Source organism: Protopterus annectens, chromosome 7.part0 (assembly GCF_019279795.1).
Source record: "Protopterus annectens isolate FY-2018-M chromosome 7.part0, PAN1.0, whole genome shotgun sequence".
NCBI lineage: Eukaryota > Metazoa > Chordata > Ceratodontiformes > Protopteridae > Protopterus > Protopterus annectens.
This window is the reverse complement of record NC_056739.1, coordinates 187,704,917-187,720,295: the sequence shown is the minus strand read 5'-3', so window position 1 is coordinate 187,720,295 and position 15,379 is coordinate 187,704,917. Positions and strand designations below refer to the sequence as shown.

The window sequence follows — 15,379 nt, the reverse complement described above, 5'->3', positions numbered from 1 at the left end:
TCCTTAGAGGCATCCCTGCCTAGGCCATTTTGGAAGCTGCCACACCTTCACAAAGCGTTATCTAGGCAATGCTACTATAGCAGGATGTGCTATTGCTGTCATACAAGCATGCTGTCCCAGGTACCAGCAGACAGCCTACCATCCAAACAGTAGCTTCAGGAGTCTTCCCAAGAATCCGTACTGCAACATTGATTACAGAGAAAATAGTACAGTTATACTAGTCATAATTGTAGATGTTGGAGTAGGTGAAAGTTGCAGTATGAACCTACCCCCTACAAACCCCTCTGTGCTGGCCTCTTCCCCATACCTGGGAGAATTTCTAACTGGGTATCGCTCCTCCATCATCCCTTCCCTGTACTCCTAGTCCACAGTTAAAATTCTTTTTTTCTCCCATGTCTCAAACTTTGGCAACTGGAAACATCATGTTGCCCTCTGGTCCTCTAACTGCGTAGCACAGGCTAGAAAAACCTGCAGATGGTGCTGATAGGTGCCTGCCTCATACCTTGACATCTGGATGTCGACCAAGGGTGATGCTAAGAATCTGGAAATCAAGCTAGTTGCAGGCTTCTACGTGGTAAGAAGACCCAAGAATCAATACTGTAATCTTAAATATCTACAATTATGGTAAAGGCAAAACAGCTGTACTTTAATATATTAAATAAAAGAATTGAAGATGGGGTGCTTAGACAAGGGAAGGAGCAAATTTTACAGAAAAATTTAATGAGGGAGCATTTCATGTAAAGTAATGCTGATGATGAGTGAAGTTTAAGGGAAGTCCGAATTTAGCCATTTTTATTGTTTTGGCAAATAAAAATTGAAGGGACAAAATGCATGTTGCAAATAAACACTCGTATCAGATCGCATAATTAAAAAAAAAAAAAAAAAAAAAAAAGAGAAGGTACTCCTAGATTCTGCAAATAGTAGGGAGGCATGTAGGTAAACAAAGTATGTCTAAATAGCTAGCTCAATGCATGTGACTTTTGTTGCTCCTTCCATGGAAAATCTGTATCAGGACATGCAAGGGCACATTTTATTTTTTAGGACAATGGCTACAACCTTCCTTTAGAGAGGTCAGTGCCTAGGCCATCTTGGAAGCAGCTACTTGGTCATCTGTCCACACCTTGTCCAAACACTCTAACTTGGGCATTGCTTCCTGAGCCTTGGCAGGCATTCAGGGCTGCCACAAGACTTAGCTTCCAGGGCTAGCTACTCCAGATTTTATAAGTTCTTGGATTCTTCCCAGAGCAGCATTATAAAACAATATGAAGAAAGCTGACATTGTAGATGCCAAGAGTGGGTTTAATTTTGCAGCATTTTCCCCTTCACACCTTGTCGCATAGCATGTTGCTATGTTTATACTAGGCTGTCTGAAGACTGTTACAAGCCTAGCTAATAATTAGAGGTCGTAATCAAACTCTGTACCTTTTATCTGTGGGGTGAGTCACTCATGGCTATCAGAACCTGTGTTTGGGGTATCCTTGTGTTCTGGTTCATAAGGAACACGTTGAATTGTTGAGATTCAGGGTGGTAGACTAGTGACTGCCATAGACACTATTTGTGTGGCCTTGTCATTCAAAGAATTCAGTCATGGTGTCCACCTTTATCCTTTTCTGAATGATTTCCTCATCCACACCTGCTTAGTGGAGTAAAATAGGTAAATTCCTACTGTTTACTGTGGGTTACCTGACTGAAATGTGGTTTTCCTAGAGTCCCCAGACTCCAGTCTCTGCCTAGATGGAGACTTCTTGGGAGTCCTCTTGGAACTGGAAGAGAGAGAACATTTTCCTCCCCAAGGAGAAGACCTGGCAGGTTTAGCTTAAAAAAAAAACCAAACTGCAACCAGGGAAGTGCACGTAAAGAGTCCATATGTCAGCATCAAATCTGTATGTGCCTGTAGCCAGGTAAGGATAGAAGCCTGTCCAGTGGTACACAAGGACCTCAGAGCAGTACCTCCATCCACTCCAGTAGGTGATTTGTTAGCCACAAGGTAAGAGTTTTTTGCCTGGCCAAATGCATGCAGTCCCAAGGGCTACTGTGTGACCATAGATGAATCCAGCCTCCTTTGGGAGCACAACTGGTATACCTGGAGGTGAACGGAAACCAGATCTGGAGCATGTTTATCAGAGACCGTTGTAAAACAGAATGCTCATGCTCATTTTTGGCATTGAAAGCTTTCCAGACGTAGCTGATGCCAGGGATCTTAAGAGCATCACAGACAAGTTATGTGCACATATTTAAGCAAGGGAATAAGTTACCAGTTCTGGAACATGACTGTAGTTATTATTATTAATCACTGTTTCAGTCTTTATTTTGATTTGTGCCTGCAGGTAACACAACTGGCTGGCCAAACTTTGAGCCCCCATCTGGTAAATTTTTAAATACCATTGCTGGTATTCCCTTCACCCTCCCCTTACCCTTTTGTGGGTATTTTTCTCCAACTACCATTGTTGGTACTCTTGTTTTTAAAAAAAAAAAAAAAAAAAAAAAAAAAAAAAAAGTTTTTTCCGTTACTACTTGTGTATGAGTAACTTTGTGTGCGTGCCGCCTTATGTAATTTTTGAAAGATGGCAGAGACCGAAGGGAACCACTGGGTTAAAGCAGTGTGAGGTGTGTGGCAGAAAGATGCCCAACTCTGATGGGCATCTTTGTTGGGGGGGGGGGTGCTACACTTAGAAATTCAGTCACTGTGTGAACTCTGCAAGGGTTTCAAAGCTTGAACCCTTGCAGAAAGGTGCAACAAACATCCTCAAGGGGCTGTTAAAATACCCTTTTGGTGAGACTTTGAGGTGGAGACTTCGAAGTCTACCAAAAAAGAGTCAAAGAAAAGAAGTCACTGTTCCAGCATCTCCTGAAGTTAGAGTCTAAATCTACTAAGGGCCAGGTCCCGAATCACACCTTGGAACTGAGGCCTAAGATACCAAAATAGACACCCACTGCTGTTCTGGCACCGAAGCCTGTAACATACCCACAGTGCCAACAACTGTTGAACCTACAAAAATCACTATGGCACTGACCTTTTCATCAGTACCAGTGACCATCTCTGCGCCAACAGTGGTTTCCAACAAACTGGTTACTTGTTCTCCAGCAAAGCAAATTATTGATCAGCCGACCATGGTGCCGAAGGTTGAGAGTATACCCAGGACTAGGTACTCCCCATTTATAGACCCCTTCTTGGGTCAGCAAATAAGCCCATTCATTGAAACACCAAAATCACCCTTGGTGATGTCCATCCATTCCACCAGGAGCCTTTCAGAGCTTGATGTCAGATTAGTGGATCAGCTCTTGGGGGACAGAGGTCTCCCTGCCCCATCTAGGACCTCCCTCACATCCTGAGCCAAGGTTTACTCTCCAAGGACTCCCACTTATCTTCCCCCTTCAACCTCTCCACAGATCTTGGAGCCCTCGACTTCGTTCCCAGTGCCAACTACGGTGCCGATGGACCTCACCATGGCTCTGTCAGAGCCGGCCCACCCATGGGACCGTGACCTGGCTGCTGGATCTGGGATACTGGATTTACTCAGATTTTTTTTTCCTCACGGTGCTGTCTATGGTTCCTGGTGCCCTGTCAGTTTTGAATTCTCTTGCAGCTCCTACTCTGGAGGTGGGTTTGACGGAGTGAGGTGTGACCCTGGTTTCGAGGTGGTCTTTCCCTGTCCTGGGCCCCCATCCCTGTTGGGGTGGGCCTGCCTTCCAGATTATAGAGAGCCCTGGCCTCTGTAGGCTCACAGCTGGCACCATCCCCAGAGTGTTGCATCTATGTATCCTCTGTGTAACCAGCTATCAATCTACTATACTGGGGCAGTATTCACAAAAGCAGCAAGACTCCCTTTTTTTAGGGTCGCTTATCTTAGGAGGAGTCCTCCGATCTTCCCACCAAGGAATCACCCCATAAAAGAAACATTCAAGAGGAAGCACTTGGATTCTCCAAAAGAATCTGTCATGGAGGATACAGATTTTGACTAAGTGGAAGGGTCCCCTCGATCACCCCCTGAAGAAGTCTCCTTCGTAGACATCCTGAAAATTTTAAAACCGAAGGCTGATTGGAAGTCCACAAACTCATCCTCCATGGTTTGTTTTCTTGCAGGCTTTTTGTGCCGGCCCTTCTACTTCTTGGGTGATCCCACCTGCCGATGAACCTGTCAAACTCATTGTGCGGCATGCATGGATGGCCCCTGATACTATAGTGCCAATTCCCCGAAGACCGGAAATTTTTTTTTCCGCGCCCAAGGATCAGCCTCACTAGTCAAAAGGTTTAGCAGTTGATGCCATGGTTGTGGCGGCTGCCACAATGAAGGAGCTCGCTGAGGAGAGTTACTGTCCATCCTCCTAACAGAGTCCAGGACGATGAACAAATTCAGGAAGCGGATCTTTGCTTAATCGACCTTCGCCATATGGTCCTTGGATTTTTTGGCACATTTTATGCAACTCCAAAGGGTTCTGATAACTGAGCTTTCAGAAACCTTCGCAGGAGCAGTGTCTGACGTCCGTGATAAGGATGCCTCTTGGCTTGCCACCCTAGAAACAATCTCCAACACGTCCATGCGGCTTATTACACATACTGCTGAAGGGACTTCCAGGGCAGTGCAGTGGGTACAGGCATTGCCATTAGGCATCACGCCTGGATGCGCATGTGTAACTTTGCAGACCCCTTCAAGTAGTCTTTATCAACTGTCCTACTGATGCTTCATCCCTTTGTGGCCCATACATCAGAGACACTAGCCCAGTTTGCGGAGGATGGAAAGCTCCTTCTGCTGTGGGCATCAGTTTTTCCACTCAACAACCTTATTCCAGGAATCGGAGGAGTGGAAAGATGTGGTTTAGCAAGTCCCAAGTTCTTTTTCGGGACATACATGGAGAGTATTCCTCCCGGGGCAAAGGGGGGAAACTCTTCTGGAAGATGCACCTCCCACGGCAGAGGGGGCTTGTGTAACCAGGGTTCCAGGGATTCTTTCTCTGGACAACCCTATCAGCGCTCCTGAGCAGCGGCCCGATTGCTTACCTCTCTGAAGGCAGTCGGGGAAAGATTTTCTCTGCACCACACAGCCTGGCATGCAATAACATCAGATTCTTGTGTGCAAACAATTAACAGAGGTTACCATATCCCCTTCAGTCTTTATCCCAGACCACAAAGATGAATCCCAGATGTTCCACCCAGTCAGAGGGATATATCAGCACTCTAAATCCGAATGCTGCTTCAAAAAAGTCATCCAAGCAGTCCCACCAGACCAAATAGGTTCTGGATTTGACTCTGTTTTTAGTGGCAAAATGCAGGGGGACTGGTGGCCAGTCTTAGATCTCAGTGTGATTAACAAATTTGTTCAACAAACACAATTCTGGATGATCACGGTTCAGTCTATCCTTCCTTTTCTGGAGAAAGATGATTGGATGTGCTGTATAGATCTTCAGGATGCATATTACCACCTAAAAATGGACAAATGCTCCAGAAGATGCCTCTGCTTCCGGCTAGGAGCCAGTCGTTATCAATTTTGAGCACTGCCTTTTGGTTTCACCAAAAGCATGTAAGTGGTAACGGCTCATTTTAAGGCTACAAGGATTCCAGGTGTTTCCGTATTTAGACTGGCTCCTCACCAGGCGTCTGCTGCTTTCTGCCTTGGACTCTATTCTAAGGCTTGCAGAGTTCTTGGGCAACTCGATCAACAAAGAAAAGTCAGTTATACCCCCCCCCCCCCCCCCCACAGGACATATAATTCATCAGAGCCAAACTAAACACAAGATCCTGCTTGGCTGCTGATGTTCATAGTGTTATACTGCTGCAGTCATCACACTTGGGTTATCCTGCCATCAGGCGGTCCCGCAGCCGGCCGAATTCCAAAGTCTTGGTTTGGCTTCGGTTGTCGTCGCTTCTTCCCTGACGTCAGTGCGACAGGGGGATGAAAGAGGCAGCCGACACCATTTTCCCCAGTCTTTCTTGCCGCGTGGTGCCCGAAGCAGAAGCAGTTCGCAAGTGCCGGTCGGCTAGCTCCTGAGATTTTCGAATCGAATTTCAGCCCAAAGTCTTACTCTAAAGCTAAGTACCCCATTGGGGAAACTTTTCTTGCCTCAGACCGATGTCAGACAAAGTTAATAATTGCATTTCTTGTGGAAAGCAAATACCTCATAAGGATTTTCATTGTTATTGTATTCCTTGCCTAGGCCCAGACCACAACATCTCTGTCTGTTTTGTGCTAGGTTCAACAAACGTACAATCAAGCATCGGGCAGATTTTGCCCGACATTATTTTTGCAGAAAATTTAACTATAGCATGTCGTCGGAGCAACCAACATCAGCAATGATTAAAAAAAACGCAAGGATAGACAGCAACCAAGGCCAAGACCAGATACCGAGGCCTCAGCAAGGCCGCCGACTGTTTTCAGCGTGGCGCCTACGCAGCCCCTGACTACCGCTGAGTTAGAAACTCTGACAGCCTCCCAGGCCGAATCAGCTGGGCCTCAGGAGCCAGTTCCTTCTCAACCCTCTGACACCAAACCTGACGGTGATCCGGAGATTTTGGACAGGCTTTCGGTTTCTGAAGGTGTCTTCAAACCGACAACTGTCTCCATTAAGTCTTATGCTAAACTTGAAGCCCCCTTAAAAGTTAGGAAACCGGGTCCACAGATACCCCCACAGGCCCTATGCCTAAAAAACAGATGCTTAAGATGGCTGAGGATTTAATTACCCTTATTCACAACCCCCTCCTGACAAAAGGCCTAGACTGGAGGAAGATTATCCTTCCTCTGACCAAGCATTCATTTCCTCAGCTAACTCTGAGGACCAGGATTATTCCTTCCCTCCTTATGAAGACTCAGATGCTGAAGAGTCCATTCCCTCTGTCTTCCCCCCCTGAAGACTACTCTTTTCGGGAAACTTTACACACCATGAGGGAACACTTCCACTGGGAAGGCCAAGATTACTCTGACTCTAAGAAAAGACTCAGTGAGTTTCTTCTTCTCCCACAGCATAGACCCCTTGCAATTCCTCCAGTTTTAGACATTTTGGATGATGTTTACACTGAATCTAGTCTAAACCCAGATTCCTTACCTCCTGCACCAGCTAAACCAGACAGATACTACCGAGTTCCTGATTCTCATAAGTTTCTATATAAAAGCCCTGTTGTAGACCCCAAAACCATTTCCCAGGGTCCCAAAGGGGTTAAGGCCTCTACTGCTAAGAATCCACTCCCTTCTGAAAGAGATTCCAGAGCATTAGAAAGATGGGGGAAGAAAGTGTATACATCTGCCACTTTGGCCATGAGGGCCTTAAACTGCTAAAATACCAACAGTGCTTGATTACACAGTTAAAGCAGAAAATGATCCCTCAGACAGATCAACCTGATTTCAAAGAGATGCAGGATTTGCTGCATGCAGCAGAACAGGTGGGAAAGCATACCTTACAATGTGGTTTTGATTCATTGGAAGCCTCATGTAGAGCAGCTGTCACAGGATCTGTAATACGTAGACATGCTTGGCTAAAAGAGCAAACCTTACCAGAACATGTATTGGATGCTCCATTGCAGAAAGATGTGTTTGGTGTCAAAGCAGAGGAAGTTTTAAAGAAAATGGAAGAAAAGGCAAAATCTATGCAGACAGTTAAAGATTTTTTACAGGTACAACCTCCTCGTTTCAGCAGAACCTGGCCATCAAAAAACTGGTTCTTTCCTGCATCAGACAGACCCCAAAGGGATAGATACAGACGCCCAAGGGGCAGAGGCCAGCCACAAGGTTCTTTCAGGCCTAGACAATGGCATACAACAACTCAGAGGTGGAGACGAAAGATCTCAACCCTTCAGGAAACAAACACAAAGACTTCCCTCTTTGCCTGCCAAGCAAAATTGCCCTGGCAGCACCTTTGGGAGGAAAACTGGCTCTATTTCCACAAAATTGGTGCATCATAACAAAGGGCAAATGGGTTCTGGATAGTATTACCCGAGGCTACAGATTTCATTTTCACACTTTACCACGGATGAGAGGCATGCCAAATCTGCCTCCAAACCAATGGGCAGAGGCACAAACGCAAATTTCAGCTCATGGATATGAAAGCAATTCAGAAGGTACCTACAAAGGAGCAAGGTCAAGGTTTTTACTCAAGGCAATTTCTAGTACCAAGAAAGGGCAAAGCCTAGAGACCCATTTTAGACCTCTCAATTCTAAACACGTACCTGGAGGTACCCAAATTCAAAATGCTCACACTACAGCAGCTTCTTCCCATGCTGGGCAAGGAGTTGTGGCTGGTAACGTTGGACCTCAGAGTCATACCTGCATGTCCCTATCAGACAAGTTTGCAGAAGATACCTCAGATTTTTGGCAGGTACAACGCATTATCAATTCTCTGCATTGCCCTTTGGCATATCTACTGCACCCAGAGTATTTACGAAATGCCTGGCATCAGTAATTGCATACTGCAGACAAGGAATGCAAATTTATCCATATCTGGACGACTGCCTGATCCAAGCGGACAGCAAGGCCATTCTATTACAGCATCTGGCATTTGTAACAAAGCTGCTAAGTTGCCTAGGGTACACAGTAAACAAAAAGAAGTCCAAGCTAATACCCTCAAGACATAATATTCCTGGGTGCCAGCTTAAACACAACGGCCCAGATGGCTTATCTCACGCCAGACAGACAAAAACAACTGACTCAATACTTCCAAAAGATGGCAACTTTTACCCAGTTCACTGCAAGGAAAATCCTGCAGGCATTGGGGTTCATGGCATCCTGCATTCAACTAATTCCACATGCAAAGCTGCATATGAGGAAATTACAATGGTACCTGAAAAGTGTATGGACTCAGCACAGACACAGCCTCGAAACAGGTATACCTCTCATTCCCTGCCTTCAAAAAGAGTTCCTATGGTGGGCTCAAGCATGTCAAATAAACAAGTGTCTTCCTTTTGTCTTGCCTCCAGCAAACCAAACTATGACAACAGATTCTTCAGACTACGCCTGAAACACACATGGCAGGACAGTGCATACAGGGCAAACGGTCTGCAAAACAAATGCATCTACACATCAACCAAAAGGAGATGCTAGCTGTGCAAAATGCACTGACAGCTTTCAAGGACCTCTTGCATCCAGGACAACTACTAAGGACAGACAACACCACAGTTGTGGTACATAAACAGGGAGGAACACACTCCTACCCTTTATGCAGACAGGCAATGACCTTGTGGAACACATCATTGACTTACCAAGTACAACTGCAAGCACAGTTCCTGCCAGGAAAGGAAAACATTGGCAGATGAATTAAGCAGAAATTTGGCAGATCCTCACAAGTGGAGACTACACCCACAAGTATTTTCAATGATAACTCAAAGGTGGGGCCACCCAGACATAGATCTATTTGCCTCCCCCAACAATTGCCAACTACAAAAATTTTGCACAAGGACTTATCATTCCCTAGCCTGGAAAGTGGACACCCTGTCATTCAGTTGGACAGCAATGACGGTCTATGCCTTCCCACCACTACCTCTCTTGACCAAGGTATTACTGAAAATCAGATCAGAGAGTCCACAAATGATCCTCATTGCATGGATCTTACCTCAATTCCCACTTCTGTTGACTCAGCAAAACTCTCAGATCCTTCACAGTCAGCTCAGGACGTTAAATTTAGCTGCATGGAGGAATACCTTGAATTATCAATCAACACTTCTCTCAAAGGACGTCCTGAATGTCATTTTGGAGGCCTGGAGGCCCAGCACCAGAAAAATTTACTCAGGCAAATGGAAAAGATTTTGTGCATGGAACCAGGCTAAAGGCCAAAATCCTGGGATACCAAACATTCCTCAAATACTGCAATACTTAACTGAGATGCTACACAAAGGCCTTTCTTTCTCATCCATTAAGATCCATGCTTCAGCCATTTCAGCTCAATATAATACGGACCCTCCCATATTTTCACACCCTTTACTAAGGCAGTTTCTCAGAGGGGCTAAGAATATAAGACCCCCCAGAAAACCCCCAACGCCAGCTTGGGACCTCAACTTTGTTTTAGAAAAATTAACACTGCCTCCTTTCGAACCAGACTTCTCAGCAGAACTACAATACTTGTCATGGAAAACAGCTCTGTTGCTGGCTATCACCTCAGCACGCAGGGTCTCAGAACTACAGGCACTTGTGGCAGTCAAACCTTTCATCATTTTCCATCAGGATAAAGTCTATTTACGAACTAACCCTACCTTTATGCCAAAGGTAGTGTCGAGTGTGGCTTTGAATCAGACCATTCATTTACCCACCTTTTATCCAAGCCCCCAGAATAAAGGAGAAAGACTCCTTCACTCTTTGGACATTCACAGACAGCTACGTTACTATTTGGATAAGACAAAGACCTTCAGAAAAACTGACCAACTCTTTGTATCCTATGCTGCAGGTTCACAAGGAAAGGCTATTTCAAAACGGACCATCTCCAAATGGATAGCACATTGTATCCGCTTTTGCTACTCGCACCATGGGAAAGCAGTGCCTGTTAATATTAGGGCTCATTCTACCAGGGCTACAGCAACCTCAGCAGCCTTTCTCAGGTGGGTTCCAACCAAGGACATTCTGGGGGCAGCTGCTTGGAGTTCAGTGCACACCTTTACCAAACACTGCCACCTTCCATTATACTCAAAAAAACAGAGCTGGTTTTGCCACTGCAGTTCTGCAGGGCATCCTAGCTTCACCTAACCCAGTTTAGTACCAGCCACCCATCCATAGCTTTGGGATTCAACCCAAGTGTGATGACTGCAGCAGTATAACACGATGAACATAGTACAGTTTTGTACCTACCATAAATGTAGATATTAGTGTATCTACTGCTGCAGTCCAAGTTACCCTCCCACCATCCCCTCTACATACCAGGGTGTTAGTTATAACTCCATGTACATCAATCTATTGGATGCATGGTCTATATGGTGTATTTGCTAACAGCTAGAACTATTGCTTCTCTACTAAGGTATTTTTGCATAGTTATTTGTATTGCCTTCCTAGTTGGGGGCACCTGGCATCTGGGGCAAGAAAAACTGAAGAAAATGGCGTTGGCTGCATCTTTTAACCCCCTGTCGCACTGACGTCAGGGAAGAAGCGACGACAACCGACGCCGGACCACGACTTTGGAATACGGCCGACTGTGAGTCCGCTTGACGGCAGGATAACCCAAGTCTGATGACTGCAGCAGTATATACACTCTAACATCTACATTTATGGTAGGTACAAAACTGTACTTTCCTCTTCACAGACTGGAGAAGTTGGTTACAACTAAAAATGATGCTCTCTCAAGATAAAGTTCTGGCCTGCCAGCTCTTACAGCTCCTTGGATCCATGGCAGCAGCAATCGCCTTTAGTTCTTCTAGCGAGATACCACATGAGGTTACTTCAGTGGCTTCTGGTGTCACAGTGGTCACTTGATTAATCCAGTGTCCCACCCGATCCGAATAACCAACCAGTGCAATCAGGACTTACATTGGTTGATGAGGCCAGAAGACAAATTTTGGAGCTGCCCTTTTCCCCCCTCTCAGCCCAAGGCCATAGTGACCACAGATGCATCCCTGATGGGGGGGTGGGCCATTTTCAGGGAAAGACTGTCCAAGGCACTTGGTCCCCTACAGAGGCCAGTTTGCATGTCAACATCCTAGAACTGAGGGCAGTGCTCTTAGCGTTGCAAGCATTACAATCTGCCCTCTCTTCAGGGACAATTGCTCTTCAGTCGAACAGCATGTCAGTAGTCTGGTACATCAACAAAGAAGGGGGATGCAGATCCTACCCCTTTGTCAGGAAACCCTAAGAGTTTGGCAATGGGCAATCGCCTCCAACCACTTTCTGATAGCAACGCACATTCCGGTGAACTCCAGCGTGATTGCAGACTGAGCAGATGCATTCTCCTGCCTCACAAGTGGTCTCTCAATCTCAATGTTGCAATGAAGATTTTTCGTCATTGGGGTCAGCCTTGCTGCAATCTGTGTGCTTCTCCCACAAATGCAGCAGCTACTTTTCCCAGGTCTCACCTCAGGGGAAAATCCCTGAGATGCTCTTCTCCATGATTGGCCCATGGGACTTCTTTATGCCTTTCCACCAATCCCCCTAATTACCCAGTTTCTAAGGAAAGCCCAATGGTTGCGAAACAGTGATTCTCCTTGCATCTTATTGGCCATGTCAAGTCTGGTTTCCCATTCTCTGGCCTCACTTAATTTACTGTCTGTAGATTCTGGATCCAATCCCAGATCTGTTGTCTCCTCCACAGGTCTTGGTCCATCCCAACCTACAAAATCTCAAGCTGACAGCTTGGTTTCTCCACTTCCAGTAATTGCCAGGTGAAATAACTTGCCTTCCCCAGTACAAAAGATGCTTCTGGCTTTGCATAAACTATCAACCAGAAAACTTTATCTTGGCAAATGGAAGAGATTTGTACATTAGTCTGATGAAAAGGGTATTTATCCTTTTTCAGCCTCCATCACCAAAGTCTTGGAATATTTATCAACCTTATTCCAATTAGGAGCCTCTACTTTTACTATTAGTTCATTTAGCTGCCATTTCAAATTTCCATAATGGTTTCAGTGACCTGTCTCTGATGTCCCACCATCTCTGCAAAACCTTTCTGAAAGGTGCTTTACATTTGAAACCGCATTTCATAGAGCCCATTGCTCCTTGGAGTTTAACATTGGTCTTACAAAGTTTGGTCCATCAGCCATTCGAGCCAGCAGCCACTTGTGATATCAAATTCTTATCTTGGAAAACTCTATTCCTCTTAGCTATCACGTCGCCCAGGAGAATCTCAGGATTGCAGGCTCTGTATGTAAAATACCCATATATCATTTTTCACAGAGAGCATCACTCAGGGCTAATCCTTCCTTTTTGTTTAAAGTGGTGTCAGATTTTTAATATAAATCAGTCCATCGATCTAGTTTTCTTCCCAAATTTCTCAAACAAGGGAGAATATTTATATTTGTTGGGTGTACACAAACACTTGTTTTTACTTGAATAGAACAAAATCATTCAGAAAATTGGACCAGTTGTTCCTATACTTTTCGGATCCTAGACTGAGCAAACCAGTTTCGAAAGTTACCCTGTCAAGTATTTATCAACAGAATAAGCTGGACTTGTCAACAAAAGCTAAGGCGCATTCTACCAGATCTGATTTCACTTCAGTAGCCTTTCATTCCAGAGCTTCTGTGGATGACATGTGCATCTGCAACTTGGGCTACTCCCCATACCTTTATCACTCATTACAAATTGCATACGGTCTCCAGGGGAAGAACATCCTTTGGCTCTATGGTACTTTGGAATATCCTTCCCTAGGGCTTACCAAGGTTTAAAGTAGATAGGGACTCTGTCCCAACAGTCAAGAATGAAGATTGACAGCCTCAGATAAAGAAGTTTACCATAATGTTCCATCTGTGTTGTCAATCTTCATTCATTCTTTACATCACACCCACCTTCCCCCTCTTAAGACTTTTGGAGGTTCAAAACTAGTCCTGGGATCCTGGTAAGGTTATTGTTCAGACAAAGCTTCCATCATTTTCTACTCTATAGGCAGACTTGATCTGGGAGGAAGGGAAGAGGAGCATTATGGGTAGCTTTGGCTTGAGAGTTTTTGGCAGGCACGAGCTTATAATTGCCAGGGTCAGAACAGAGACCCAACCGTCACGAGTGAAGATAGACAGCACGGATGGAACGTTATGGTAAAAACTTCCCTTTTTAACTGAGAAAGGGAAGAGTGGAATCCCACCAAGTACTGTCACATGCAACATGCATCTAGTATGAAATGCAGGAAATCTTTAATTGGTATGGAAGAATATATTATACGGTATTACTTTGAAAAAAAATAATTTTGAAGGGGCTAGATAGAACTAAGACTCTAAAATTAGACTGATTTTAATACCATGGTATTTCAGTTCCACACCTGAATTTTTTATATAACTGCTTTATTGTAGAAAGCAGCTTTACTTCATCTGCCTTTGTTGGTGTTTCCAGCTGTGATTGATACTGGATCATTGTCAAGTAAGTGTATGTAGTACAGGTATTCCATTGTCTTTTGATGAAAAAGTATGCATACTGATGAAAATCCTGTTTCGGATGAATTTTTGTTTGATATGCAGGTTTTGATGGGTTTCTTAATGAGCTATCAACACTGGTTTTGTAAAGAATTTTCAAAGCAGTTCCATCGTACATGATATAAGGTTTTAAATGTATGTTAACTTTAGGCGCAAGTGTATACTGTGTGTGGAATTGGCACTAGTTATAAGAACAGCTATGGGCCAAAGGAGTTTTTCTTGCTCTACTTGTAAACTCCTACAATAGTAATGAGGGCTTAGTTCTACCTCAGTACCTTGTGGGGGACAGTCATTAAGATATGTTTTTTTTTTTGTAACTGGGTATGAACAGTGAGCCATAGGAACCTTGCTCAGGTAATTGGCTCCATCCCACCAGCAGTAACCATCTTGTGTTTTTTTACACTATCCTGTTTCTGTTGGTTTAGAGTTGTTTAAACTACATGCTTTATTGTGATGTACTTTCTGAGACCATTCTAAATGCACAGTTTTGTGTGATCTGATAGCTTTGCACGTAATTATAGATATTTTTTGGGCTCTTTGGGGATTGGGGAAACTACAGAGTGGGAATTGAGTACCAGCTATATAGAAGCAAGAGCTCAGGCCATGGTTAGAAAATCTCAAAGCATTCAGGTTATCAAAGATGCATGTCTGACGTACCACTGATTCATCTTGCTCCGTCTGATGTACCACTCATTCATCTTGAGATAGAGAACCTGAATTTGGGGCACAGTATTTGTGGGTCACAGCGTGCAGCCATGTTCACTTTTTTGTGGTGCCTGCTGTATAGTAAGATGTAGCTGTTGACTGTAAAACTGTCTGCTCACTTGTCATGTTAGCATACTTTTTTTGTCCAAGTCATCCTTTAGAATTTGCTTTAAGTAGCATTTGCATGTTGTATTATGACTTCATTGTACAAATCTGTCATGCAGATTTTAGCATTTTTTTTTCTTTTTGTGCCTAGTTACTGTGACCAACTGAAGATTTCTGATAGCACGCAAGTACTGCAACCTTTCCTGCCCAGTATCCTGGATGGTTTGATAAGCCTCGCTACGCAGTTCAGTTCAGAGGTGCTCACCCTTGTTATGGAAACCCTTTGCATTGTTTGCACTGTAGATCCTGCTTTCACAGCCAGCATGGAAAACAAGATTTGCCCGCTCACTATTGCGATCTTTGTCAAGTACAGTAATGGTACAAGATTTTGTTTTCCTTATGTTTTTAATTTGTAATGTCACTTATAAATATTGAGGTGTTAATTTTCTGAAGTAGCACAAAGTCAGTGTTTGCCTTTTTATGTAGATGCAAATTTAAGTGCATACCATTGCAGTTGAGCACAAGCAAAATGCGGGCAGTATGGTGGTT

The 15,379-nt window shown here is 44.4% G+C and overlaps 1 protein-coding gene across 1 annotated transcript in view; it reads left to right on the top strand.

Annotated features, from left to right (window-relative positions):
• The window catches only part of IPO9 (importin 9), a 1,198,493-nt gene that overhangs the window by 632,308 nt on the left and 550,806 nt on the right, over positions 1–15,379 (top strand). Inside the window, exon 15 of the mRNA XM_044076674.1 lies at positions 14,982–15,208. Coding sequence (XP_043932609.1) covers positions 14,982–15,208 — 227 coding nt within the window. The remainder of the gene's footprint in view (positions 1–14,981; positions 15,209–15,379) is intronic.